Source organism: Colletotrichum lupini, chromosome 10 (assembly GCF_023278565.1).
Source record: "Colletotrichum lupini chromosome 10, complete sequence".
NCBI classification, from domain to species: domain Eukaryota; kingdom Fungi; phylum Ascomycota; class Sordariomycetes; order Glomerellales; family Glomerellaceae; genus Colletotrichum; species Colletotrichum lupini.
Window position 1 is genome coordinate 2,006,845 of NC_064673.1, and position 25,874 is coordinate 2,032,718.

General features: G+C 46.4%; 14 protein-coding genes and 1 non-coding gene across 15 annotated transcripts; 4 read left to right on the plus strand and 11 right to left on the minus strand.

The window, feature by feature from the left end:
- Nucleotides 1-27: 27 nt before the first annotated feature.
- Nucleotides 28-441, minus strand: CLUP02_17762 (methyltransferase domain-containing protein; the record flags this gene model as incomplete). The annotated part of the gene is made up of 4 exons (XM_049296666.1): nt 28-89; nt 145-238; nt 306-350; nt 424-441. 4 exons carry the CDS (start codon nt 439-441, stop codon nt 28-30), a joined length of 219 nt encoding a protein of 72 aa, XP_049137890.1.
- Nucleotides 442-3,143: 2,702 nt separating this feature from the next.
- Nucleotides 3,144-3,458, plus strand: CLUP02_17763 (uncharacterized protein; the record flags this gene model as incomplete). Its single annotated transcript, XM_049296667.1, has 1 exon — nt 3,144-3,458. One exon carries the CDS (start codon nt 3,144-3,146, stop codon nt 3,456-3,458), a length of 315 nt encoding a protein of 104 aa, XP_049137891.1.
- Nucleotides 3,459-3,915: 457 nt separating this feature from the next.
- Nucleotides 3,916-4,581, minus strand: CLUP02_17764 (uncharacterized protein; the record flags this gene model as incomplete). Its single annotated transcript, XM_049296668.1, has 4 exons — nt 3,916-4,050; nt 4,123-4,158; nt 4,231-4,311; nt 4,576-4,581. 4 exons carry the CDS (start codon nt 4,579-4,581, stop codon nt 3,916-3,918), a joined length of 258 nt encoding a protein of 85 aa, XP_049137892.1.
- Nucleotides 4,582-4,613: 32 nt separating this feature from the next.
- Nucleotides 4,614-5,282, minus strand: CLUP02_17765 (uncharacterized protein; the record flags this gene model as incomplete). The annotated part of the gene is made up of 1 exon (XM_049296669.1): nt 4,614-5,282. The coding sequence occupies one exon, from the start codon at nt 5,280-5,282 to the stop codon at nt 4,614-4,616; it is 669 nt and encodes a 222-aa protein (XP_049137893.1).
- A 499-nt stretch (nt 5,283-5,781) lies between these two features.
- CLUP02_17766 (nodulation protein L) lies at nt 5,782-6,535 on the minus strand (the record flags this gene model as incomplete). Its single annotated transcript, XM_049296670.1, has 3 exons — nt 5,782-6,015; nt 6,067-6,127; nt 6,195-6,535. The coding sequence occupies 3 exons, from the start codon at nt 6,533-6,535 to the stop codon at nt 5,782-5,784; spliced, it is 636 nt and encodes a 211-aa protein (XP_049137894.1).
- Nucleotides 6,536-7,109: 574 nt separating this feature from the next.
- On the minus strand, nt 7,110-8,782 carry CLUP02_17767 (defects in morphology protein 1; the record flags this gene model as incomplete). The annotated part of the gene is made up of 2 exons (XM_049296671.1): nt 7,110-8,371; nt 8,431-8,782. 2 exons carry the CDS (start codon nt 8,780-8,782, stop codon nt 7,110-7,112), a joined length of 1,614 nt encoding a protein of 537 aa, XP_049137895.1.
- Nucleotides 8,783-9,575: 793 nt separating this feature from the next.
- On the minus strand, nt 9,576-11,177 carry CLUP02_17768 (uncharacterized protein; the record flags this gene model as incomplete). The annotated part of the gene is made up of 2 exons (XM_049296672.1): nt 9,576-10,304; nt 10,368-11,177. The coding sequence occupies 2 exons, from the start codon at nt 11,175-11,177 to the stop codon at nt 9,576-9,578; spliced, it is 1,539 nt and encodes a 512-aa protein (XP_049137896.1).
- An 849-nt stretch (nt 11,178-12,026) lies between these two features.
- Nucleotides 12,027-13,694, minus strand: CLUP02_17769 (uncharacterized protein; the record flags this gene model as incomplete). Its single annotated transcript, XM_049296673.1, has 1 exon — nt 12,027-13,694. One exon carries the CDS (start codon nt 13,692-13,694, stop codon nt 12,027-12,029), a length of 1,668 nt encoding a protein of 555 aa, XP_049137897.1.
- Nucleotides 13,695-14,201: 507 nt separating this feature from the next.
- CLUP02_17770 (uncharacterized protein) lies at nt 14,202-14,868 on the plus strand (the record flags this gene model as incomplete). Its single annotated transcript, XM_049296674.1, has 3 exons — nt 14,202-14,322; nt 14,445-14,532; nt 14,601-14,868. The coding sequence occupies 3 exons, from the start codon at nt 14,202-14,204 to the stop codon at nt 14,866-14,868; spliced, it is 477 nt and encodes a 158-aa protein (XP_049137898.1).
- Nucleotides 14,576-14,647, minus strand: CLUP02_tRNA337. The gene has a single exon. It is a non-coding gene; the product is annotated as a tRNA-Arg (tRNA).
- Nucleotides 14,869-14,901: 33 nt separating the features above from the next.
- CLUP02_17771 (uncharacterized protein) lies at nt 14,902-15,429 on the plus strand (the record flags this gene model as incomplete). Its single annotated transcript, XM_049296675.1, has 1 exon — nt 14,902-15,429. One exon carries the CDS (start codon nt 14,902-14,904, stop codon nt 15,427-15,429), a length of 528 nt encoding a protein of 175 aa, XP_049137899.1.
- A 203-nt stretch (nt 15,430-15,632) lies between these two features.
- CLUP02_17772 (major facilitator superfamily transporter) lies at nt 15,633-17,408 on the minus strand (the record flags this gene model as incomplete). The annotated part of the gene is made up of 2 exons (XM_049296676.1): nt 15,633-16,973; nt 17,040-17,408. 2 exons carry the CDS (start codon nt 17,406-17,408, stop codon nt 15,633-15,635), a joined length of 1,710 nt encoding a protein of 569 aa, XP_049137900.1.
- Nucleotides 17,409-18,537: 1,129 nt separating this feature from the next.
- Nucleotides 18,538-19,632, plus strand: CLUP02_17773 (adenosine deaminase; the record flags this gene model as incomplete). Its single annotated transcript, XM_049296677.1, has 1 exon — nt 18,538-19,632. The coding sequence occupies one exon, from the start codon at nt 18,538-18,540 to the stop codon at nt 19,630-19,632; it is 1,095 nt and encodes a 364-aa protein (XP_049137901.1).
- Nucleotides 19,633-19,894: 262 nt separating this feature from the next.
- Nucleotides 19,895-20,929, minus strand: CLUP02_17774 (major facilitator superfamily transporter; the record flags this gene model as incomplete). Its single annotated transcript, XM_049296678.1, has 1 exon — nt 19,895-20,929. The coding sequence occupies one exon, from the start codon at nt 20,927-20,929 to the stop codon at nt 19,895-19,897; it is 1,035 nt and encodes a 344-aa protein (XP_049137902.1).
- Nucleotides 20,930-24,212: 3,283 nt separating this feature from the next.
- Nucleotides 24,213-24,446, minus strand: CLUP02_17775 (uncharacterized protein; the record flags this gene model as incomplete). The annotated part of the gene is made up of 1 exon (XM_049296679.1): nt 24,213-24,446. A coding segment is annotated over one exon (234 nt), but the record flags the coding sequence as incomplete, so codon positions are not given.
- Between the last annotated feature and the right edge of the window lie 1,428 nt (nt 24,447-25,874).

Genomic DNA, 25,874 nt, shown 5'->3' on the forward strand with positions numbered 1-25,874 from the left:
CATTCTCAGGCTTCAGCCAAATTTGCGTTAGAATAGCATCAGGCCCGGGATCAGTTTGTTGCTCACCTCATCATTGGGGAAGCTATACTCTGCTCAAAACATTAGGATATGCTTTTGCAGAGCTTGAATGATGAGGGTACATACTTCCCGAGCTCATGGAATGATACGTCCGTCCATTCTCAGCTTGATGCTCGAGGATACTCGATCTCAGAGAGGCCAGCGACGAATGCTCGGAATGCTGTCAAGATGTCAGGCAGTTATTATCTCGTGTGTCACTGCTAATGCAAAGCAACGATGAGACTCACGTCATCTCCATATTCCGACGTCGGGTCATCCGCTGGCGTGGCTGGCTACTCATTCGGAATCTCGTCAGCATACAACCCAGGGATCCACAAATAATAATCTCGTTGATGCTCTTCTTACATTCTGAGGCTCCTGCATGATCTCGGCTTTAGCCAAACACAATACACTAGCTTCCGGTGGTTTTTGGCGGTCCTATTAAGTCCTGACTCAAGACCGACTTGAGATCGAGATAGCATTAGCCAATCATTTAGTGAATGGTGATGTTTCCAAAGTCAAGAAGGCAAACAACCCCTCACTGGATCGCTCTCGATCATGTGGAACGTGGCCTCTCTAAATACAACCTTGTCAATCCCATCGGCCTGTGTCGCTTAGCAATCGTTGCGGCACAGCTGCGGGGCAAATCGCTCTGGGCCCTGTCGTTGGCAAGGAGCAACATCCCCAAAGAGCATGTCATGAGAGCAAAGCTCAGTTGGTTATAACATGGCCACTGCCAATTGGTCGGATGACACGGATTGATTAGCGACTTGGGCTCATTGACTGACCTTGGCAAAAGGGCAATCAATTCGTGATTCTCATTAACGAGTTCCTATCCTTACCGGGCTCATGTGCTATCGCCGCATGTCCTTATCTGCTGTTGGTGACCCGTCAGCCCCAGCTCCCAACGACGTTGTAGCTTACCCCCGACGCAAACATCATGCAACGCCCATAGTTCGACAATCGAAATTTCTTTCGCGAAGTCGATTGGCAGACCATGCCACATTCGCATTTTCAACGCTTCTCTGGCGACCGCGGTGATAGTCTTCCACGGCCTTGTCAACGACGCTATGACTCTGTATCCGCCCTGATGACAAAAACATTCTTGCCACCAAAGCACCAACGGCACTCCCGGTCTGCGTCACAAAAAGTCCTTTATACCTCTTTCCATCCAATGTAACCAAAAATCTCCATCACGAATGTTTCAATGGCAACGGGATAGACAATTGTGCATCGAGCAAACCCGGAGAGTCATTCTGGTAAGAAAGTGAGTGAGTGCGTGTGATATCTCGTGTGAATTAGCACTACCTCAATTCCCTGAGGGACACATTTTGCAAGGGGGCATGGGGGGGGGGGGGGTGAGTTCATGGGTATTACAAACATCGAGTCCAAAAAGAGAACTCGATATCCGGAACCAGTGCATAACAGTGGCCGCAAAACTTTCTGAAATCTCAAAACTGATCCCCTTTTTAGACCGCCAAATTCGGTCTGACTGTAATGAGTCAATCGTTCATCTTCAAATAGACACGCCAATGAAGCTCTTGCAACCAATATCGCCAGTGACTTTGTAGGTCGGTAAATTAACATGCAACTCTCAGGAGACAACCGCCCGGCGTATAGTCTCTTTCTAGGGTAAGTAGAAGACCGTTACACTTGTGACGAAATCCTGGAGGTCCCAGTTGAGGAGTTTTCTCGGGGCTGCCAATACTCTGTAACTGATCAGAACGTGACTGTTGATTGAAGCCGCATCTTCCATTGTGACTACAACGAACCCGTAATTGCCAAGCAAGCAAAAGCCATTTCGAATGTCACATGTCTTGGGCACGAGGTGATTAGCCTAACCGGCACAAAATGTTCCTCACCGACACTTGATCTATTATTGTTATGGCTGAGACACTAATCACATCCAAGGCGGCATTTTCAAGAGATACCTGGCGCCTCAGACTGACATTGCGATGGCGCCATTCCCCCATGGAGTGGCGACTATTGCATCAGACCTGCAACAGCAAACGATTGCGTCCATTTCACAATTATATCTGTGATGTTGGCTATAGGGTGAGAGGGGTTTCAAGCATGAAGCCCCACCAGTCACTAATACTGGACTGCCGTTAGCATGGTGCCATGCGCGACGGTATTCGACTGCTTCTCATGGGCCACACTACACGCTTGAGCCACCATAGTTGGCGCGATGAAGGCAAAGACCATATCTCAGCAAGGCATGGTAAGCAGATGACCAGGTTTCTGACTGTCTCCACAGTGATGTCGTCCTCAGTCATTGCCAGAAAGTTTCAGACGGATCATTGGCTGATCTCGACGCTGCTATGAAGCTAGTAATTATGATTGATGAACAAACCGTATCGTCATTCTCTGGACTGTCTTCTTGTTCGCCGAAAGTTACTGTATAGGGTTAGTCTTTCCTATAGCTGCCATAACGGCAGCCCGTACCCATCAAACGAGGCGTCAACGGCGGTGAAAGGTATTTTGAAGCCACACTTATCATCTGCATGGACGAGACAGACTAAGATGCAATACCACGGAAAAAATCACTCGAAGTTGGTATATCAACAGCCATTATGGCGAACAGACAGCGTTGGAAATCCCAAGCGCTTAGAATTGGATGCTGCACTTGATTGGTATCGTTTACGACGTTTATTAATGCGGGCTGATCTGTTTCAGCTCAGCTTTGGCTCTTTTGCCTACACACGAATGTATAACGAAAAATGTGACCAGATGCGAGCTAGTCTTGGCGGTTGATCGGCATCCCTACCATCCAAGTCGGACAATGCTGCTTGCTTGAGCAGCACGCACAAGGGATGGTACTCTCAAGTCGCGGGTACTGTTTCATGTCGTAATTCAGGTCAACCAGGTCAGCCTGGTCAACAAATCGAGATTGTAGAAAAACTATAAAGAGGGGATATTTGAACATTGATACTATCTCAAAAAATATCCACTCATCTCGCACTCTCATCATCTCATAACTGCACTGTCTTTCAAGATATCCACACCTTTAGCATTCATTCTCACACGCAAAGGTAGATGGCTTACATCCCTAATGAGTGAGGCCAACACTAATATGGCATCTGCAGATGCCTTCGGCCCAAGGATTTATCAAGGGCATTGCCGGAGGGAACAAGTTCACTTCGACATTCATCATCGATGATATCCAGTACCACTTCAGTGGAAGCTTCAGTCCGGCCGTTCAAGAGTTTGTCTCCAACTCAGCGAGGCTGGAATATGAGTCACTCGGGAGTTTGACCAGCAATCGCGATTTTAATGGCAAGGTCGGAACTCAATCCGTCACCCTCGAAGTTGCCGATGGTCCTAAGATCACTGGCAAACTCGAACTACCAATCAGTCCCGCGTCTCGGGTGTCTGGAACCGGGACTTGGAACCAGGACTAGTTCTTAATGTTATTTGTGGGCTTCGGACTTTGTGCGAGGCGTCGCATCTCCAGCGCCTGATTGAGGCTAAAGCAAGGGTATGGACAGAAATGATAGAATCATCCTTGGCCAAAGGGATCACACACTCATTCTGTCGATAAGATAGGCCTGCCCACGGTCATTTACTTGCAATACTCATCAATTCAGAAAAATGGCACCTTGTATAAACCTACTTATGAATTAGCTGCTGCTCGGTAGTCGTGAACCTTGTGTGTTTGATCCAGTGCCATGATCGATTTTGATTATATCACCATTGTCACTACACTTCTGGACAGATCTTCGAATTTTGCGGCGGCGCACTGATAGCCCCATGAAGATGGCACTATTATGGGTGCTATCGTAGGGTTATGCTGCTTGTGGTATCCCCCAAATTGGCTATTCGTCTTTAGGGCCAAGGGGACTAAGTAGCCACAGACTCTTAAGACTTCTTTGCAAATATTCCGCTCCTCGAAGTCTCTCGCTGCCTCATTCTTGAGCTAGCTTTTGCGTAACTCGAGCTGGCACTCGATGGCCATCTTCCCACGCCTTCATGCTCATCGACATCTTTTGGACCCTGTGATGGTCACAGGCACTATGCGCTGAGCAGTTTTATAACCTCAGATAGCTTGCTGACAGGCTGTCACACCAATGACAGGTCCCTAATCTTTGAGCGTGCAGGCTTCTGGGATCAAATGTATCCGAATATGAATCTCGGCTGCCCTTGCTGAGAAAAGCGAGAAAGCTCATGACCCACACCAGTATGGTAAGCATATGAGTCAATACGCCTCAACGCTGTCGATAACTTGATGTCATAAGTGATAATCAGATAGGACTTCTGAATCAGTGCGCAAGAGCGGTAACGGAAATTTCCAGTCACGTCTGTTAAATTCAGGTATCTTCTCCCGAGCCGTGAACTAAAATGGCCCAAACAAACAAATAACACCGAGGTAAGGACTGGAAATTGAATTCAAGAGGAGGGAAAGGAGTGTGAGGTTAGTGAATAGACGTAGGGTATGGTGAAGTGGATCGAAGCGTAGGATATTGGAAAGGAATGGATGGGAGTCGCTTTTCAGGCCTCAGCGAGAAGCATCGGGCTCACAAACATTCCTAGCTCTAGGGTCCGTGCTTCGCAGGCTCCTATTTCTCCTTTGCCTCATCCTCCGTGCGCTTCTTCTCCATCCTTTCCCATTTATCTCTGACCACTTTTGCATTCTGGTACGCAATATCGCGTATTTCGCGATGCACCTTCAAGTTGTCGCCCCACAATTCTGGTTTACGGAAGGAAGGGACCTCGATGTTAACTCTTTCGGCCATTTGGTGAACAAAGGGCAGATCATCAACTCCTTTCCATTCCAAGAAGAGATTCTTGACCACCTGGAATGCAAGGGCGTCGAATTCTTTGATCTTGTCGAGCTCAGTCTCCTTAGCATGATCCTCTTCCTCTCTTATAATCAAGGTATTGACAAAGTCAAGAAGGTTGATGCTGTTAAGAAACAGATGCTTGAGAATGAGGTCGATATCCTCCAACCGTTGGATGAGGTCGTTTACGCGATCCCACGTCAACGTTCCGTCGTCAAATTGCTTAGCTAATGTCTGGTACCTTGTTTCGTAAAATAGGCGGCAAATTTTGTCAAGTGATCGTGCGGCTGCGGATTTATGACGGAACATGTTTTTGGTCTTGTCGTTTTGCTGCTCCGAAAGTTGTTTGTCTTCCTTTACGTGTCTCTTGATCTTTTCCACGTAATTCGTAAGGAAGTCTTTTTCTCTTTCCTCCCATTGCCTCCTTTCCAGAGAGCTATCGGACATGGTTGAAATGTGGTTGGAAGTTGTGGAGGAAGATCAAGAATGAAGGGGGTAAAAGTGCTCGACGGAACCCACACAGAGGCGTAAAATTGAGAATGCGTTGATATCCAGGAAGAGAGCTTTTCTGAAACGATGAGAAGAAGTCTTCTTATGAAAAACTAATGTGTCAATGATTCCCTGGAACTGTAGTGTAGAATAAGGTATGGCTACTTGGTAATAGGACTGTCGGCCACATAATCACTAGCTAACGCCGGCCCAAGAGACGCCCTTCAGTATGCAAGTGACACACACGACATGAACATACTCATTCACAAGTGAGATTTTGAGGGTACTGAAGTTTCATCATTTTGATTGGACTCCTTTCAGTATGGTGCTCATGAGCACTTTGTGCTACTCCACCAAATATCATAATCGGCCGATGCCACTCCAGGCGGCAAAGGTCTCTGGTGTTACCCCAAGAGACTTGATAGTGCCCATTGCTCCCTTTTACCTCTTGGTCATTTTACTCTTTTATGCTTTGTTTCGAAATCGCCAACTCCTCCTCCAGTGTTTGCACCTTCTTGATGACCCTAGCAGGATTGCCCACCGCCACCGAATGAGGCGGCAGGCTCTTTGTCACGATTGAGCCGGCACCAACAGTCGTGCCCGATCCAATGGTCACGCCAGCCAGGATGATTGTACCGCCACCAATCCAGCAATCGTCTTCAATGGTCACCGGCAGACCATATTCCTCGCACTTCATTCAGGAAAGAATGCTCGTGTCATGAGCTGCGCTGTAGATGCTCACATTGGGACCGATTTGAACACGGTCGCCAATGCTGACGAGGCTGACGTCGAGAATGGTCAGGCTGCACATATTTGTTGGAACACACTCTTTTTCTTCATAGAATTCATGCGATCAGGTGAGAAATATACTTAAAGTTGGCAAAGGACTTGGAGCCAAAGATGATGTTGCAGCCGTAGTCGACAGACAAAGGAGCCTCGATGAATGACTGCTCGCCAAATTTGCCCAGGAGTTGCTGCAGAATCTCCTTCTTCTTCTTGACCACCTCCTGGGGGGTGTTCTGGCGGGGGTCGATCTCGTTGAAGTCGTGTGCGAGGCAGCGGGCTCGGTGGCGGCCTTGGTTGAGGGTAGGGTCGAGAGGGTCGTACATCATGCCCGAGACCATGCGCTCGTAGTTCTCGCAAGAAGGCTTGTTCTTCACGGAGCTTACGAGCTCGAGGATCTTGGGGTCTTTTTCTTCCTTGGCGCCCATCGTGACGGTGTTATGGGGGTTGGAATTGGAAAGGATTGATGTAGAAGGGAGTGGCTGACAAAGTCAAGAGGATACGAGAAGACCGCTCGCCGAGATTCGGAAGCCTGCCTTGAAACTTTTGTGTAGGAGGAAATTGGGGACGAAGAAGGAGTAAGGCACTAGTGTTCTTGCCTTCTCTTGAAGTCCACTGTTTGAGGAAGGAGGTCTGGCGCGAGGGATGGGCGTCAGGTACTGAAGAGTGAATTGATTTCAATATCACCCAGACATTCACCGATTTACTAAATGAAGGCTTCGGGGAGGCGGCAGCCCGGGTCCCAGTGCCTTCGCATTTATTGAAAAAGGATCAGTAGGATTCTATTGAGAAGTCGCAAGGCTAGGTCGAAAGTAGACCAGTGTTGCAGGCTATCTTTAGAGAAGCACAAGACACAAGTTGCCATGACATGTAGATCGTCGAGTCATATTCATAAGCTATCCTAACCCTTGAATCCGGTGTAATGCAGGCCCCAGCCGAACAATGCGCCTTGCAAAGAAGAAAATGCCATCTCAACCGCAAAAAACAAGCAATATCGCCATATCAGCCACTTGTAAGATGCTTACTCCTGCCTGCCAAACGCTGTCTAGTACTCCGCAGTCTCTCCTCATCCATGGCAGACCGCCATGTGCAGTCGCCCACAAACTCACACATTCGACACTTGTACGCCTCCTCAATCTGCACACCCCGCGGTTGTCGGTCCGCTCGCCACCACTCCATCGTGTTACCCAAGTAGAGGTTCAGCGCCCGATCATCCATTGGAAAGACCTGGCTATCAATGAGCGAACCGTCTCCGCGGTACCTGTACTCCACAGCGAGAAGCCGACCCACGGAGTCGGCGCCATGGGGGAAGGTTTGGCGCAACTCTGATACGAGAAGAGGGAGCAATTCCCTCAGTGTTCTGTACTTGATGAAGTCCGGCGCCGACGAATTGAGGTTTGCGTCATCAGCTTCGGCATCGACCGTTGCTGTAGTGGGAGACAGCGGGATGTAGTCCTCGTCAGGGGAGGAATCCATGTCGAAGAACAATTCGTCGTGCAGGCTACCAATCTGGGCAATGAATGAATCGGAGAACGGCTCATCTGGATCCAGACCGTACCGCCGGAAGATACGGAGGTAGTCCAGCTTATCCGCTGCCATTTCTGACAGGAAACGCTGGTACAGGAAGAGCTGCACCTTGGCCGGCCGCAGTAACGCAGGGCTGTTGGGGGCCTTCATAGACCCACGCGTCTTCACATCCGTCAGGTATATCTGAGGTATGTCCGCCTGTTTCTTCGAAGGAAAGTAGTCGGTTATGCTGGACTGGTTTTGCTCAGACTCCTGACTCAGCTGTTCCATGAACTCCGGATCCGGATTCTCATAGCTCAGACCGTCGATGACGCCATTGACCAGATTTCCGTCGGCGAATCCCCATACTTCAAGCTCACGGGTCATGCCGGTCTCACGGAGTGTTCGAAGTCCCTGAATGAGGTTCCACATCCGGAGACCAAAGCCATCTTCTTTACTCGCGATCTCGACGCGGACCGTTGTATGTACTTCGTCTTCGAGGTCTTGGTGTACCTTTGTTCCCTGCTTCATCGCCGCTGTCCGGGTCTTCCGACCATATGGTAGGCGGGTGAGGGTATAGAAGTATTGTAGTTCGCACCAAGCACCCGAGGTCAAGTCGGTGACGGTGAATGGCTTCCGGGGATACGATCGGAATCGTACAAGCGGCGATCGGGTATCATTCTCGGGATCAGGGGTGGCTTTCTCGTTCGGCTTTGGTGATGAGGGAGCAATATTGTTATTCGAAAGGGCCCTGCTCACTAAGCGCTTTCACGTCAGTCAGTTTGAGCAGAAGCTTGCCTCGCAAAGTAACACTCACAATCCGGATAGGCGACGGAGTGGCCAGGTGACGCCGAGGGAAGATCTGCCTGCTTCGTATCGTCGGTAAGGGTCGCCTTTGAGCGACTCCGGCTAGGTCGTACAGAGCCCTTGGCTGTGCCAGTCGTGCGATATGAGAGAAGATCCGTGGGAGCATCGTCAAGGCAAAATTCTTGCTCGGCGACGGTGTCAATGCCAAAGTCTGAAGCGATCGATGGAGCGGCGGGGTTCCGCGATGAGGTTGAGGTGGGGGCGGGGTTATCAGTGATGAGCTGGCTCAGCAACGTCTCATCCTCCAAAGAAAGATCGTAGCCATATTCATCGTCTGAATCAAGCGAAAAGGAGGAAGACATCGCAAAGGTAGGCGAGAGTCATGTCGGATCGACGAGGGGGGAAGGACCCTCGTTGACGGCGTCACGACTTGGCGGGAGGGATCGCCGCTAAATGGGAGAGCGCGTCAGGAAAGTGGCGACGGGTGTCGCGAAGTCCAGTGACTTTCAGGCAGTCGTGACCCACATGTCCTGTGGAGATGGCCAATGAAGAGCAAGCCGAAACAAATTGCGGAGGTTGATTACATCAGCAAAGCAACGTCTCACTCATGAAAGGCTCAGCTCACATGTAAAGAAACAACACTTCGATCGAGGGGGGTATTTTCAGGTGCGAGATCTGGTGCCAAACGTACAAACTTTTCATCTCATCTGTCACCAACGGAAATTTTAAACTTGTAGCTTTTTTGTTGAGACTGCGTACTCTCGGCTTCCGCGCCAAAAGTCTGTCTCTGGCGGTGTCCTCAGACGTGATATCGAAGTCAGTCACAGTCAAAGGCCCAACTCACTGTGGTTCTTGATTTAATTGTTATTTATCTTACATCAAGCTGGCTAAAGCGACACGGCGACATGGTGACACGATGATCCCCATACTACCAGCAACCTCATCCTTCTCAAAGCATACACTCGTTAGCCACAATACGTTCTCTCATGCCAGTATCCTCACCCCCAGTCCACACAGGGGCCTCTTCCTCTCGTAGCCATTTTCGGCTACCCAATACAGGTACATCATAAAGCCTCCTCAATCGCCAGGGCTCGAAGTGCAAGTAAGCACTGGACAATGTTGCCAGTTCCCAAAGACTGGACTTAAGGATGCCGCTCAAATCTGATTGTCCTTCGACTTCAGTCGTTTGGACAATATTCCTCGAATGTTGAAGCGAGGCGGGGAGGCCAAATTGGGGTGCCGCCGACCCGCCGCTGGTGAGGCGGCAGATACAGGTGAAGTGTCGTTGAAAACGTCATCTGACATGCGACTGCTGGGAGAGAATCTCAAAGGCCGGCTTGCCTGCTTCGTAGGTGTGTTATGCGCATCCAACGTGTTCATTTTGGGCCTCCTTATCTCTGTGGTACGCTTCTTGGTCTGAGTTGACTTCTTACCCTGCTTGGGTCCGGACCGGCTTCTCCTCTTCGTTGGTGTATCCATAGGTTGCTCATTCGGGCTGGACTGTGCGGTCTGCTTGGCTTCCGTGGGCTGTTGCATAAGTTTATGTGTGGCATCTTGGAGCTGCGGGGGCTCTGTGAGCTGTGCGGGCTGCGGGACGTCTTCGACAGACTCATTGATGCGCTTATAGACGTCGTTCATGATCGCCTCTGCGAGAAACGCGCGAGACTCATAGTCGTCATCCTTGATGAGCTGCCAGGTACACTTCTCCAGATCTTCCCAGCCGGAGGTCTTCAAGTCTTCGAGAAAACTGGCAAGAGCAACTCGACGGACGGATCCGTCATTGTAATCTGCAATTCTGTCAAGCATGGGGGCGCTTTTCATGTATCTGGCCAACAAGGCATTATCGATCGGCTGCTGTCGCTTCACAGCTTCAGTAATTCGAGTCTATTGAGTAGGATGAAGATTAGCTATCGACATGGCACCTCTGGTTGGCATATTTGAGCTGACGTTGGGGTTCTTGGCTTTTGGGATGGGATTGGTTCCCGATCCAGCCATCGTCTTCCACTTTGGGGTGGCCGCCTTCTTCTTTGGACTGGCGACTTTCTTCTTCGGTACAGTTTTCTTGTCGTGAGGGGACTCAGATTCCGCCTTTCGCTTCTTGCTTGGCGGCGAAGGTGTTGTGAACTTGGTCATGGAGCGCGTCCAGGGTCTCAGAGCCGGTAGAGCTGGGCGATCTGAGTTGAGCTGAGCAGGTTCCAAATGTTCGGTGCTGGATTTCTTGGCGTTGGCTTCCTTCAACGAAGGCTTGTCGACAATGAACAAGCTGTCTGAATGATCTTGGGTGGATGCAGCCGGAGAATGTGCCAATGCTGCCTTTAACATACCCTCCGACGAGTAAATACTGAGGCCATCAGCACAGTCCCGAATATATCGCAGAACACCAAGTGGTTGCTGCATGGTCGCCCATTCCCACCAAGTCAGCGGAGGCTCCAGCGTGTAGATGAGGAGAGCTGCAATAATTGTAACATTTGCAGGAGGTCGCTTGCCCTGTCCCATCTCCCGCGCTTGGCTGACCGTTCTGTGGAGGGCCTGGGCTCTGGACTTGTTCCCGAAGGACGAACTAGTGATGGGGATGGCGATCAGTGCTAGGGCTTGTTTCTTTTCTTCAGACGTCAATAGAATGTCCGAAGCGTCGGTGTTGAAGAGCTTGGCGGCCAAGTCTGACCATTCTCGCTGGAAATTAGGAATGAGATATGCTGGGGGAGCGCAGGCGTATTTGTCGGCTACCTTGGGCGCCTTTCCGCTACTTTCTGCCATTCTTGAAGCTTCTGGCAGTCTCGTTGAAAGGAGGGAATAGGATTTGATTCCCAATCGAGTGAAGTTGGAGAGAAGAATACGGGCTGCAGAGGATGGAAGAGTATGTAGGTAACAAGTTGCCAGAGGTACAGAAGGAAGGAGAAAAGGACTCTGTAGATGCCTCAGAAACAATCTTGAAAGGCAGTCGAGTCCACAGCGCTTTCCTTTAGCAATGGAAGACCGAAAAGCGTATTGAACTTGTGGGCAAAGGTAGCTCCCGTTCCCGGTCCGTCACAGAGTTGGCTTCTGGTCGATCATGCAGATACGGGGCACAAGAAGGAAACTGGTGAGACTATGGTAAGGAGGAGTGATCAGGTCAATGAATGTAAAGGCGTTGCTTTCTGACTGAAAAGGGTAACTTAAATTTCTCTAAGAGCCTTCTTGCTGCTTCGACTTGTGCAAACGTCAAAGGTTCCAGACGTCCATCCAGGATTGGTTTCACGTTGACGCATTTGCTGTTGAAAGGCAGGAAACATTAAGCCGGACTGGGGTTTCGACATAAACAGTAATAAAAATTTTCAATTCTCTCGAATTCATTATCAGCGGCGGGCCAGCTCTCTATCTTGATTCGCGTAAACTAATTCCCATGTGTAAGTTACCCTCCTCTCCCAATGCCAGCTTACTGTTCGAACCCGTGCCAGAGCCAAGCGCTGATGGGGGTATCACCTTGCTCATCCTGGCCTTGAGACACTCAGCCGTCCTTAGGGTCTTTGATTGTGTTTTTTGTCGAGACATTGATGATGATAAATCTAGCAGGACCCAATTATTCATCGCGGTCCCACGATCCCTAAAAGATGATGTGCCTACTTCCTAAGCACCACTGACGACAGGCAATCTGCCCTTCAATTGCTCTTGCAGCGTCTCAGCGATCATGACGCGGACGCCTTCTTCCGCAGAGTCCACGATGCTCTTGACTAGGGCATCGAACTGTGCCAAGTTCGTCGACTTCAAATGCTTGCTGAAGGATTCAAGCATAATCTTTCGAGAGAAAGTATCGGGAAGACGCGCCAGCTGGAGAAGCTTTCCCGCTGCAACAAACTTGCTGATGTAGGTGATGCTTGTCTCAGATGAAGCCACAGTAAATGCTTCGATTTTAGTGGTCATCTGTTGAGATCTCTGTGTTGGGACCTCCTTGATGAACTGAATCTCATCATCGCTGTCTTGAATATCTTCGTTCTTGATGAATGTTCTGCTGGCAGGCTGAGCTCTCTCCGGTCGACTAGTGAGCGGCTCGTCAACTCCCAAGGGTGCATGTCTTTTTGGGGTCGAGTCAGGAGGGGACTCGACTTGTAGGTTAATGCGTCTCTTCTTCTCACTCTTTGAACTCAGGCTTTGCATAGGACTCTGAGTTCTCTTGAGATTTGTAGCGACATTGCCCACGAGAGTGTCTGCAGGTCCAGGGCGGTTCGTGTTGCGCCGAGACAGCAGGTTATGACTGACATGGATTGATCTGCGGCTTGACGCGGGCCGGCGTCGTAGGTTGGAGCGAGGCTTAGAGGCGATTCTTGCTGAGATAGTCGCCTTGATGTCTTGTTTCGGTGTGCGCTGGGACCCTCTACAACTCGCTTGACCATTCAAGTGATATTCATCCTCGTCTGAAGAGCCCGATTCTGACTCTGGGTTCGAAGCGAACTCTGATGGACTCGGGCGCAGGGACTCCAGTAGTCTTTCTTGTTCAAAGTCTTCTTCCGAGTTTTCTTCTTCAGATCCAGATCCTTCAATCTCGGATTCCGCATACTCGGATTCTTCATCTTGTCCATCGTCATCATCTTCTTCATCTTCTTCCTCGAGGCAATCTTCATACTCGGACTCAGAGGTATGTTGCTGGCTGTGAACTGGTTGATTGGTAGCGGCGTTAATCATTGAGTAGATCCTGGATGCTCCGGCCTTGTCATTGGTCGTCCACGTTCTCTGGCGAGCCCAACTACCGCGAACAGCGTCATCTCTCCACTCTTTGAAGAAGAATATGTTCCGTGCACCCTCTAGGACCACCTTGGCCTGACAGATACCATTTGCATCCGGGGTACAGAGGGCAAAGAATTTGGTGTCCCCCTCCCGTCCTGGTTTATAAACAACCTTGAAGGCCTTTCTGATGAAGGGACGAGGGGATGGGTGTGTCGTAAGATTGTTCACGCACTGTTTTGGGGGCAAGGGAGGCCAACGGCTGGAGTGTGGATGACAGTCGTCAAGGATCTGGAAATCGGGGAGAAACCACCCAATCCAAAGGCCAGTTAGATGGTCTTTTTGACCTCCGGTGTACACTTCATTGGGCCTTGGCAATCTCCAGCTGTCCTCGAGGTCGAGCCAGCGTATGGCCGGCATGGCGTTGAGTTGTGATACAACTCGATCCTGAAACGCGGACACTTGAATGATCATGCTTCGTGGGGGAGAATCGGCGTAGTTCAGACCATCGTTGAAAACATTCAGCCCAGGACTGTAGCAGATCTCTCCGACAGCATGTTGGCCAGAGGTAGCCATGGTGAAATCGATAACGGCTGGTGAATGGAAGTAAGGAGAAAAGTCAATGACGAGGTTGTTAGTCAGTTTTCATTCGTAGGTAGGGAGAATTCTTTTCTGGTAAAGTGTGTCAAGTGTGGAAGTCCTTGAGAAGTGCGTAGAGAATAGAGTTAGCGTGTTGAACGATGGCGAACTTGGGAACAAAGGTGATTTCATTATTTTTCAAACTGAAGATAGATTACTTACTGAGCGTGAGGCTAAAACCTTAAGGATAGCTGAGGCAGGCTGTCGGAAGATTAGTGGAAGGTTCAGTAAGAGGGCCATGTGATTATGAAACTATAGATTGGTCGTTCCAAGTTGGAAAGAGGTGAGTGAGGTGTTAGGCGCTGAAGTGTCCGAGAAGGCGCCAAATGGGTGCCGACAATTGTGAAAGATCAAGATGACCTTGAGCAAGAAGAGGATTTAGTTAATACTAATGACTTGAGCTGCTGCTAACGAAAGATACTAGAAAAAACCTTACGAAAGTAAATGAGCAAAAGTGAGAAGAAGGTACGGCCCGTAATCGGGAATGAAGTTCTCAGAGCCATCACGCACCTTCCTCCCGGCGTGAACAGTCCGCATAGCCGTTACGGCCCCACAATGGGCGGTGGTCCTCAGTGCTCCGGGCTGACCTAGAATTAAGGTGGTAGTTGGGGTAGGTAGGTACCTAACTACCTTACTTTGGTACTGTAAGGTACCTTCCTTTTCTAAGCTTTGTTACTCTTCTTCAAGGTTCCAACCCTGCGAAACAAGAGTGTTCCCAGACCACCACCCCATCAATTGCGGGAATCATCAGACAGCCATCAATCATCAATCAATCGTCAGTCAAAAGATAGCTTCTTAGTATCCAGGGCAAAACAAATCGCCCGAGCTGGGACTCGAACCCAGAACCTTTGCCACCGGAAAGCAACACGCTGCCATTGCGCCACCCGGCCTGATTCATGAACAAGTTCGGAAATTTCCGCGTTCATATAACGTTGCTCAGCAGGGCCGAGTGCGGATTTTCCGCGATAGGCCGCGCCACAGAACCCTCGCCTGGCTACCTAGTGGCGTCATTCGCCAAACTCACATTTTCTGTAGGGCCACCATCACCAGCGACGCGACACCGCCCACTTACACCCCCTTGCCGAAACTACAACGGCTTCACCGCCCTTGAAGTCTTGTCCTTTCCACAGAAATCTTCTTCAAGATGGCTCGTGTTCCAACAATAGCCAACGTCGTCCGCGGTGCAGGCGTCAACATCGTACTCAAAGCAGACCAACCCACAGGCCGCACCGTCTCCGGGATCGTCCAGGATGTGCTCACGCGCGGCAACCACCCTCGAGGCATCAAAGTCCGGCTCTCCGACGGCCGGGTCGGACGAGTTCAGTCTCATACCGATGGCAGGCAGCAAGCACAAGATCCGTCATTTATATCCTCGGAAGTCGCCGACGGCTCGACCGGGTATGGAGACTCACGTAGACCTCCCCGCCGTGGCGGCGGTCGCAGGCAAGATGCCGAGCCTGAGTTGCCTTCGGCGCAGGTTGGACTTGAGGCTTACATTCGGCCTGCTAAGCAGAAGAATGGTGGGCGAGGTAGAGCGGCTGCGAACTCTGACGCTGAGGTGCAGGAAGTGGCGCCTACTCCGGTTTCTGAGACCGTGACCTGCCCTGTCTGCGGCGAGTTTGAGGGTGATGCTGCTGCTGTTGAGCACCATGTCGCGGGTCACTTTGACTGAAGCACAGTCGCATCATCTCACTTCACATCACCACATTCCAATCAGCGCGGCCAGGACTGTTTCACCGAAGTGTCTATTAAGTTTGTGAACCCCTACGTCTCACCTCCCAGGAGAGGTGAGTGAGGAGCGCAAACGGACTATGTATCCATCTACGGAGGCTTAATCAACCCAGACCTCTGCCAGCAAAGCAGCCACTTCACCTATTACAGACGATACCTGAAGCCGGCGGTCTTCCAGTCCGTCACATCCTCGTAATCCTCAGGCCGAAGCTCAACCCGATCAACCATGTCCGCGACATCACCAGCAGTACCCTCTGCCTGCATGACCTTACCGCCACCAACAGCACCAGCACCGCCAGCGCTACCCTCATAACCTTCCTCCCTCGTGCGCTTGGCATTCATCCACTGGAGGTAGAACCGCAGACCGAGCGCCAGCACCACGACGAGCGAGTAGCAGATCATGATGGTGCGGAAAGCGGTGTTGTAGTGCGGCTCCTCGGAGGCCTTGAAGAACTGCGGGCCCGCAATGTTGCCAGCGCAGTAGGCGAGGAACAGCAGAGACGACATGGTCATCTTCTTGGTCACGCCGCGGTAGTTTGCCGAGACAAGAGACATGGCAAGGGGCATGGCGGCCGGGCCAGGTGACAGGAGGAAGTAGCCAAAGAGCTGGACGCCGCTGCTGACGCTTTCGCGGGAGTAGATGATCGCAGCACCGGTGATGCACGGCAAAACGACAATGGCAATCAGGATGCAGTTCATCTTGCGGTAGCGGCCCGCGATCCAGCCCGTTCCGGCGATGATGGCGGCGGAGAGGAGCGAGTAGGGGATGTTGATGAGTGTCGACTGCAAGCTGGTGAAGCCAAAAGACTTGATGACGAGGTTGGCAAAGTTCTGGGTGCCGCCGTTGGGAATCTGGGTGATGATTTCGAGACCAAAGATGAACCACGTCTTGGGGTCAATCATGCACTCGACAACCTGGTCCCACTTCCAGTGCGTCTTCTCCGTGGACCCCGTGCCAGCGACGACGACGCGGTCGGCGGCGTACCGGCGCTCCTCAGGCTTGAGGAAGCGGGCCTTTGAGATGGTATCAGGCAGCCAGATGAGCAACACAAACGCCCAGACAAAGGTGAGGACGCCGAGGATGATGTGCATCCAGCGCCAGGGGCCGACCTTGTTGTCGCTCGAGATGTGGCCGAAGCCAAAGGCGACAAAGGAGGCGACGAGCCCGCCGACGCTGTTGCCGGCGAACCAGATGCCCGTGCGGGTGGGAATCTCGTCGCGGGTGTACCAGGTGGAGGTGAGGAACATGAAGGCAGGCGTGATGGTGGCCTCTGCGACGCCGAGGAGGAAGCGGACGGTGAGCAGGCCGCCGTAATTTGTGCAGGCAGCTGTGAGGGCGACGACGGCGCCCCAGAAGAAGGTGTTTGCGGTCATGTACTTTGCGACGGGGAGGCGGGCGATGAGGAGGGAGGTCGGGTAGGTCCAGGCGAAGTAGCCAAAGTAGAAAATGCTGGAGACCCAGCTGTAGTTCTGGCCCTTGAGATGCTGTACACGAGGTTAGCAACATACCGTCGTAGCGTGGATGAGATGACAAATGGGAAAACGACATACGGTGTCGGTTCTGAGACCAAATACAGAGGCGCTGGACAGAATAGTCTTGTCCATGAAGTTGAACATGTAAGTGATGAAGAGCAGCGGGATGATATTGAAATCAATCTTGCGGACAATCTTCTTGGCCATGTCGCTGTCAATGTGTTGCCTCTCCCCATCCTGCACCTCTGCGGGAGGGTTCTGCGGTACGTCTGTTGATGACCCCATGTTGGCGAGCAGGTTCTGCCGTTCGTCGATTGGATCGTCTATTTCTTGATCGTCTTCGTCGACCACTGTCCGAAAACTCGAAGCTCCTACAGAAAATCCCAGGGTCGCATCTCGAGAGCGGCGCCGGGGTGTCGTCGCCCTTTTGAATGAGGCGGCGGCCATTCAACAAGGTATCGGGGGCGGGGATGGTCGCGACCTTTCCGCGGCCAAAAGAAGAAATACAGCAAAAGAGTACGTTACGTGCCTTATCTTCCGCCGATCTTCCCCGACAATGACAGGCCCGACGCGTTCGCCTGTTTCTCCTCTTCTCTCCCTCTCTCGCTCCGGTTCCCTTGTCCAACGAACGGTTTTACGGCCGCGAACCGGTAAATTCACCGACCACAATGTCTAGACAATGACCGATAACAGGACGTCAATTGATAAGACAAGCGTTTGCGTCCGTCGGGTGGGAGTGGGCGAACGGTTTAGCGACCGCTAGACTCCGCTGAATAGACGGTGTTCTCCAGTGTCTTGCGTGGATTGGCCTGGAGATATCGTCCCACCTTCGTGTGCTGTCGGCGAATATCCGAACCGACGAGATACGACGTTACTCCGCTAGTGGCGCTACAGCGATCGCGCCGTTCAATGAGCTCTCGTGGCACCGTCGCGATGTGGGGAGAGCAGAGGACGTTTGACGGATTTTGGAGATGAATGAAGACCATGTGAGTGGACGAGCGCAGAGTTGCTGACATAAACTAAAGGTGTTCGATACCGACTCGGCGGTTATGGTTGGCCCATGGGCAGAATATGGGGGGATCAAAACTTTAGTCTTTGATTTTGTGACTCTTGTTGCTAGTAATTTCCTTATCGAATCCTTCTTGAATACCCCACAATGCTGCGAACATCGGCCATCAGAACTCCATTCTGATGTTTCCAGTCTAATATGATTCGTGCTTCTCACACGCCGAGGTATACAAATGTTCCAGAACTAAGCTTGTTGAGAAATGGCTTGTGGAATTGTCTTAGCCGACGAGAAGAGATCCATCGTCGAGTTGTCGGACCACGTCCGGCGCTGTATGACTACTGACTGACGGGCTATTTACCACGTGACGCCCAGCTGGATCGGCAAAGGTGCCCGCGGAGGCTAGAAAGATATCAAGACATCCTAGTCTCGAGCCGCCATATCCTCCCCGCTTGATTGGCTCTTCATTTACACGATCAGACTTCTCAACTATCACTGTCTTCTCATCTTGACACCAGCAACCGGGAACCTGGAATCTGACAGCGGGCCAACCCCAATAAACCGAGAACCATGAACGGCCTCGAAATCTCACCCTTTGTTGCCTCCCTCCCCAAGGTTGAGCTGCACATCCACATCGAGGGAACCCTCCTCCCCGCCCTCCGCTGGAAACTCGCAAAACGCAACAACGTGCCCCTCCAATACGAAACCTACGAGGCCCTCTTGGACTCATACAAGGTCTTCTTCAATCATCGCCCCGAAATCAACGGCCGCGTCCCAGGTATCCCGACGTTCCTCGAGGCTTACTTCGCTGGCTGCGAAGTATTGAAAACAGAAAATGACTTTTACGAAATGTCAATGGACTACTTCCGGCGCTGCGCCGAGATGAATGTCCGCTACGTCGAGCCGTTTTTCGACATCCAGGCGCACACGCGGAGGGGCGTGCCTGCGGAGGATGTGTTGAATGGGTACCTGAGAGCTCAGCGTGATGGCGCGGAGGTGCATGGTGTAAAGTCGAATTGGATATTTTGCTTCATTCGCGATGAAAGCCTCGAGGACGGGTTGGCTGCGTACGAGGCTGCCAGGCCGTGGGCTGCTGGTATTGTCGAGGGTGGCAAGGGTCTCTTCCACGCTGTCGGGTTGGCTAGCAACGCCTTCAAGAGGCCGCCGATGCTCTTCGAGCAAGGATTCCAGAGGGCGAAGAAGGATGGGCTGCATGTCACGATGCACTGCGATTTCGGGCAAAAGGACACGTTTGAGCACGTCCACGAGGCGATTTTTGATGTCTGTGATGGCGCTGGAGCGGAGCGTATTGATCACGGGCTTGATGCGGCGGATAAGGAGGAACTGCTTCAGGGGTTGTTAGATCGAGGTATCGGCTTGACGTTGTGTCCCCACGCGTATCACCGGCGGACGGCGACGGAAGTGCTGTTTCCCAAGATTCGGACGTTGTGGGAAAGGGGTGTCAAGTTTAACATTAACAGCGATGACCCGGTATACATGCATGATGTTTGGGTAGATGGCAACATGCAGAAGGCGTATACCTACTGTGGATTCAGTAAGAAGGAAATGGTCAAGCTGGCGAGGAATGGAGTTGACATGTGTTGGGCTAGCGAGGAGGTGAAGAAGAAATTGTATCGAGAGTTGGATGCAGTTGAGACAGACTAGAACAATAGTACGTAAAAGAAATTTGAGGTCATCGAAACCATGCATCGTGTGTGGTCTCATGCTAAATCCGTGAGATACAGACTGAGGTCCACTCATCGGGTTACCATAGGATTCAACATGTTGGGATTGTAGCGACTACCCAGCATCTTATTCTCTGTTTTAGAAACTCATCAACATATGAGAGCTCTTTCGAAAGTGGCTACATAACGGCGTTTTCGATACCACCGGACGCAATTCATTACGCAAGACGTTTTCCATCACTTTAAGCAGCCGGCACCGAGAGCTTCTTTCCCAGTTCCCGACGGTGCAAGAACCTGATCAACAACGAAGTGCCCGCCATACCAACAGCAAAAAAGATCATCGTGATATAACCCTTCGGGTACCGCGGAGCCTCGATTTGCTGCCAAATAAGCAGCGGCAACCATGCCTGGAAAACGTACGCCATCTGATTCATCGAGCCAGTTACGAGCGCTCGCTCTTCGTTATCGTCTTTGCAAATCTCATGGGCCCATGCGAACGTCAACCCGCTGATGCCACCACCGAATCCGACGAGAAGGAAACAGCCCCATTTCCATGAGTCGGAAATGTTCCACGCCGCTAAACTTGAGTAGATGACGATGTTGAGTGTTCCGGAGAAGACTATCGGTGGCCATCTCTCGCCCTTGAAAACCGAGTCCGAAGACCAGGCGTATATCCACGTCGTTATCACGGTGATGGCGGATGTAATTGTCGGATATGTGTTGTACTCCTTGACAGAATATCCCTCTCCCTTCAACCACAACTGGAACGCAGGCTGACTCATAATTCCGCATCCATTGTTGAAGAAGATATAAAGCGCTGTAAGGGCGTAAATATGCCAACTGGTGAAAATCTTCTTAATTTTGGCCTTTGTGAACGGCTGACGATTCGCTCTACCTTCAAGCTGCATTCGTTTTTGCGCGAGCGCCACATCATCTTTGGTCAACCACCAGGCTTTTGTGATTTCAGGCACGTCGGGCAGGAAGAAGAACCCGGCAATCGCAATCGGCAGGGAAATGACGGTATCGACGATGAAGAGCCACTGCCAGCCCTTCCATCCATGAACGCCGCTGAGGTTGTAGACGGCAGCCATGAGGTAGCCCGAGAACATGGAGCCGATGGAGCCTGCGGAGTGGAAAAGGCAGGATCGCTTGGCAAGTTCGTCTTTTCTGTACCAGCATCCGATGATGTACTGCATGCCTGGGTAGAATGTACTCTCGGCGAGACCGATGAAGAACCGGAGAACGTAAAGCTGGGTGACATTTGTGCATTTGATCATGAGAATTGTTAGGACGGCCCATGTGCATTCGCAGGCAGGGATCCAGATTGATGGCCGGACGCGAGTGAGAAGGATGTTGCTATAGAAAATAGTTAGTATGTTAGTATCCCTATTGCAGGGTAGTTAGTTCGAACCGTAGTTAATAAAGAGATTAATTAAACTATATAAATATCTACGTAGTAAGTATAAAAAGGAGGTTCTAACCGTAGGTTAGGCTAGCTATAATAATTATAAATAGGGCCCCTAATTAGCCCCTATATAGTTAGCTATATACCGTAGTTAAATTAGACTTTTAATCTAATACTAACTTTCTCTTTTTTTCTATTAATTTAATTACTACGGTTAGAGGTATAATTCGACCTCGGGCCCGTTTACTAAGTCGTTTCCTTTTCCCCTTTTTCTCTATTCTTTTTAAATTAATTTATCCCTCTATTTATATAATAACTTTTTTATTATTTATAAATTACTTTAATCCCTTATTTAATACTATTTTTATAAAAGCGTTTATAAAGTTATTTTTATTATCAATTTAATAAATTTTAAGTATCTTGCGCCTTTTATATAATTACTTAAGGGCTATAATATCGATTATAAGCCTCTTTTCCTTCGTCGTTCCTAATTTAATAAGGTATTTATATAGTAAGTAAGAATTAGTATAAATAACTATTAGAATAAGTAAAAGGCTAATTTAATTAGTAATCTTTTTTAATATTATTAAAATTACATAAGAGAGGTTAATATTATTAACTATACTATAAACCTCTAATACTAATATATTTCTTGTTACTTACTTATTTTTAGTTAATAAGTAATAAATTATATTACTATATATAGTAAATTCGCTCTTATTTATACTCTCGTTAGCTAGGATAATAATATACTTTAATTACGAAATAAGGTCGTTATTATTTATAAATAACCTATTAATAAAGATATAGAGCTTACTAATCGTAAAGTTAATTAGGTAATAAATAAGACCTCGATTAAGATTCATTTATTATTACTTAAGCCGCTTATTAAGTACTTTAACGTTTTATTTAATTAAATTTATAACTTACGCTACTTTAGTATAATTAAAAATTACTTTAGGTTAATAAATACTTATAATATATACCCCTTACGTAAGCTTAGCTTTATACCGCTTTTTAATATTAGTTACGTTCGGATTAACAAGGTTAATTTTCTTACCCTACCCCTTTTATTAAAAAACGACGGTTTCTTTTTTAATTATAAGAATCCCGCTATTAAATACTAAGGGGGTATTTATTATAAGGACCTCTTTTAGCTTCGCTATAAAGCCCGCTTTTTAAAGCTCCTTATCCTCTTTTTTTATAAAATTAATATTAAATAAGCTTAATATATCGTCGGTTTATATTTTAATAATCCTAAATTAGTTATTTTTATATTCCGTAATTAGTAAGTACGGGTCGTATATAGAGGTAACTATTAATAGTTAATTAATATAAAAATCGTAATAAGTAGCTTATTAATAGGTACCCGATTTTACGAGCTTATATAGTAGCTTAAGCACTTTAATAATCGTATTTTTTAAGTACTTATTAGCTATTTCCTTTAGTAAATAGGCTAGGATTTTTTTTATAAGCCCTGTGGCCGATTAAGTATAGGCCTAGGTAATATTACGGCTCTAAATCTCGTATCCCTTTTTTTATAACGATACTATTAATACTATTATTAATCGTTAGCTATAGCGCTATATAGTAAGTAATTATATAAGTAGCGTCGCTTTTTTAATATTACTATACCCTTAAATTATATATCTAGACTTCTCGTATAACTAGGGTATTCCTTTCCCTTTAATCTTACGATCTATTCGTAATTTAAATATATAAAGGTTTATATATTTTTTTAAGTTATATAGGATAAATTAATAGACCCCTCGATTATAAAAAGTATTTATTTCGATAAGATCTAATCCTTTATATAGCTTTTTAGTAGTTATAATTACGCCTTCTTTACGTAGTTTAATTATTAGCTCGAAATCGGCTTTTTCTTTTATTATATAAAAAGTATTAATTACTTTATTATTAGTAATAAATTACTGCGTTAGGGCTTGCCGTTATGGTCTTCCGTAACGTCTTGCTAGTAGTATTAGTACTTTTTTAGTAATTTCCTTTTCCTCGTCGTTTATTAATATTATTACGACGATTTTATTAAGCATAATTTCTTATACTTTTACTACGGGTTATATAGTTTCCCTTAGCTCTTCTTTTTTTTATAAGTTAGAAACTACTTCGTTAGGATCTATATAGTACGGTCTAATTACTATAATTAATACTTCGAGTAGCTAGTTATAATCTTTTATAATTATATAAGAGCGCTCGTTAACAAAAATTAATTTATATAGCCTAGCTTATTATTAAGTAATTTCGCGCTATATTTATATATTTAAATTTAATAATATATTTAAATTACCCCCTATATCGGGCCTATTATATATAGTAATTACTTTATTAACTTACTTTCTTACGCTTACCTTACGTAGTACCCGTATTATTTTTTGAATTACTTAGGCTCGTTAGCTTATACTTAGTAACGGTAGCGAGGTTAAGGTCGTTTTTAAATATACTCTAAATACTAATAGCGTTAATATAAGTCCGTTAGGCCCTATAGTATTATTATAGTATTTAAGTACTATCTAGAGGTATTTGTCGTTAATAAAATCCGGATTTTCCTCTTTAATAATTCTAAATACCCTTTTTAACTACTAGTATACCCTTTTTACTTTTTTAATACTATAGTGCGCTTTAATAGGTACGAGTTTTAGTTATATACCGTAAGCTATTATATTATCCCTAAATTCTACTAACTTAAAGCTAGTACTAGCGTTAGTTCTAATACTATTTAGCGGTTCTTAATATATATTAATCTAGCTTTTTCGTAAGGCTACTTATACTATTTTTATTTATAAATCCCGGAGGAATTGCCCTATTTAGAAAGATATAGCTATATTAATTATATATAGTACTAGCTAACTATTTAAATAAAAGATATTAACGACGATTTCCTAGTTAAAGTTAAGCTTATTGCGTAATTTAAACTTAAATTTGTATAGGCTTTACGTATTTATTTAGTATTAATAGTATACTTTCGTTAACTACTCTAGCGCCCCTATTTCGATATTATTATTATTTAATTACTTTAAAAGGTTATATAGCCTCGTAACTAACGGGTACTTAAATCTCTAATATAATTTTCTAAGCTTACTTTTTATTAAGTAATTAATTAACTTTATATTATTAATAAGCTTTATAAACGTATACCCCTATCGTCGTTTAACTATTTCGAAATACTTACTACTAGAGATTCTATTCTTCGTATTATTAAATATAATACTTAGTCGATCTATATCTTTTAAATATAAGAGAAATGGGGTATTAACGGGCAAAATATAAAAAATTATCGTTCCGAAGTACGTCTTTATTTTTATTATACCTAGGGCGACGATTTTCTTACTGAGGCTAAAACTAATCTTTATAATACCCGCTATTAACGTATTAAGTATTACTAATACGATTTTTTATAATACTTAGAATTACCTTTTTTTTCTAATTAACTATGACGATATCTTAGTATTTAAGATAATTTTATAAAAATTATTTAAGCTATACTTTTTATTTATGTAAAAAATTTATATAAGCTTAGTATTCGAGGAATCTAAGTAATATAAAAAGGACCCCTTTAGTTACCCCTAGATTTACTTAGTACTATATTTTTGTTTTTTAAATATTAAGAGAGATAGCGCCTTCTCCTTAATTATTAAGAAAATAGGCTTTAGCCCTATTAAATTCGCCCTTTTAACTACTTCCGTATCCGTTATCTAAGGGACCTTCTCTTATTATTTATAAATAAAAGCCTACTTATTAAGGGCTTTTACTACTTTTTATTCGTTTAGCCTCGTATATTCTTTAAAAGCTAACGGGGTAAAAAAAGAGTAGTTAATATCGTTAATTCTATTATAATTTAATTCGTTAGTATAGGGGGTAAAATCTTTTTTATTTTTTAAATTTCTTATAGGGGGTATATACTTTAGGCTACTATTTTAGCTATCGTCGCTAGGTTTTATACCCCTAAATCTACCCTTATATATAATAAGGAATTAATTAAACCGACGAGGGCTAGTTTTATTATTTACTACCCTGGACTTTTTATATTATTTATACGATTTAATATACTCTTTTTTAGAGTAGTTACTTAACTAATATCTATCTTTTTTATAAATATAATATTACCTCTTTTATTACCTTACCTATAAATTAAATCTCTATCTATTTAACGAATCTAGGCCTCTTTATTAATAATTATTATATTTAGCCTCTTTTTCTTTCTTATTATACGTTTAATTAACTTAATATTACTAATAAGGGCCGTTATATACTTAGAGGTAGGTTTAGTATAGTATTCTCGTTTTAACATTAAAACTAAATCTCAGCTTTAAATAGAGCGTTTCGTAGTTTTTAAGTACCTAGTATAGGGTTATTTTTGCTTTTAATATACGCTAAATTACGGTATAAAGATATTTAACTTTTTGCTTATTTATTCCCTTATTTAGCTAGGTTTTTATTAGCTCATCGATTCGATTAATAAGCTTTTTAAGGATTTCTATTTACGATTTACTCTTTATTATCCTAGTTATAAATATAAAAGAAATCGCTCGTAGCTTAGATAGGAGCTCTAAGTTCTTATTATAGGTCTCGAAGCGGCTTTAGATTATATTAATTATACTAAGAAAGTCGTTTTGATTAAGATTACGTATTATTTCGTAATAGTAATTAGAGGCTTTGTTTATAAGTAGAATATTAATTATTAAATAGTACTAGTATTCCCTCATTCCGACTTTTTTATAGTAATTATAAAATATCGTTAGGGTTTTTTATAAAACCTTATACTTCCCCCTAGAGTATAATTTCTCTTTTAAAAAGATCTT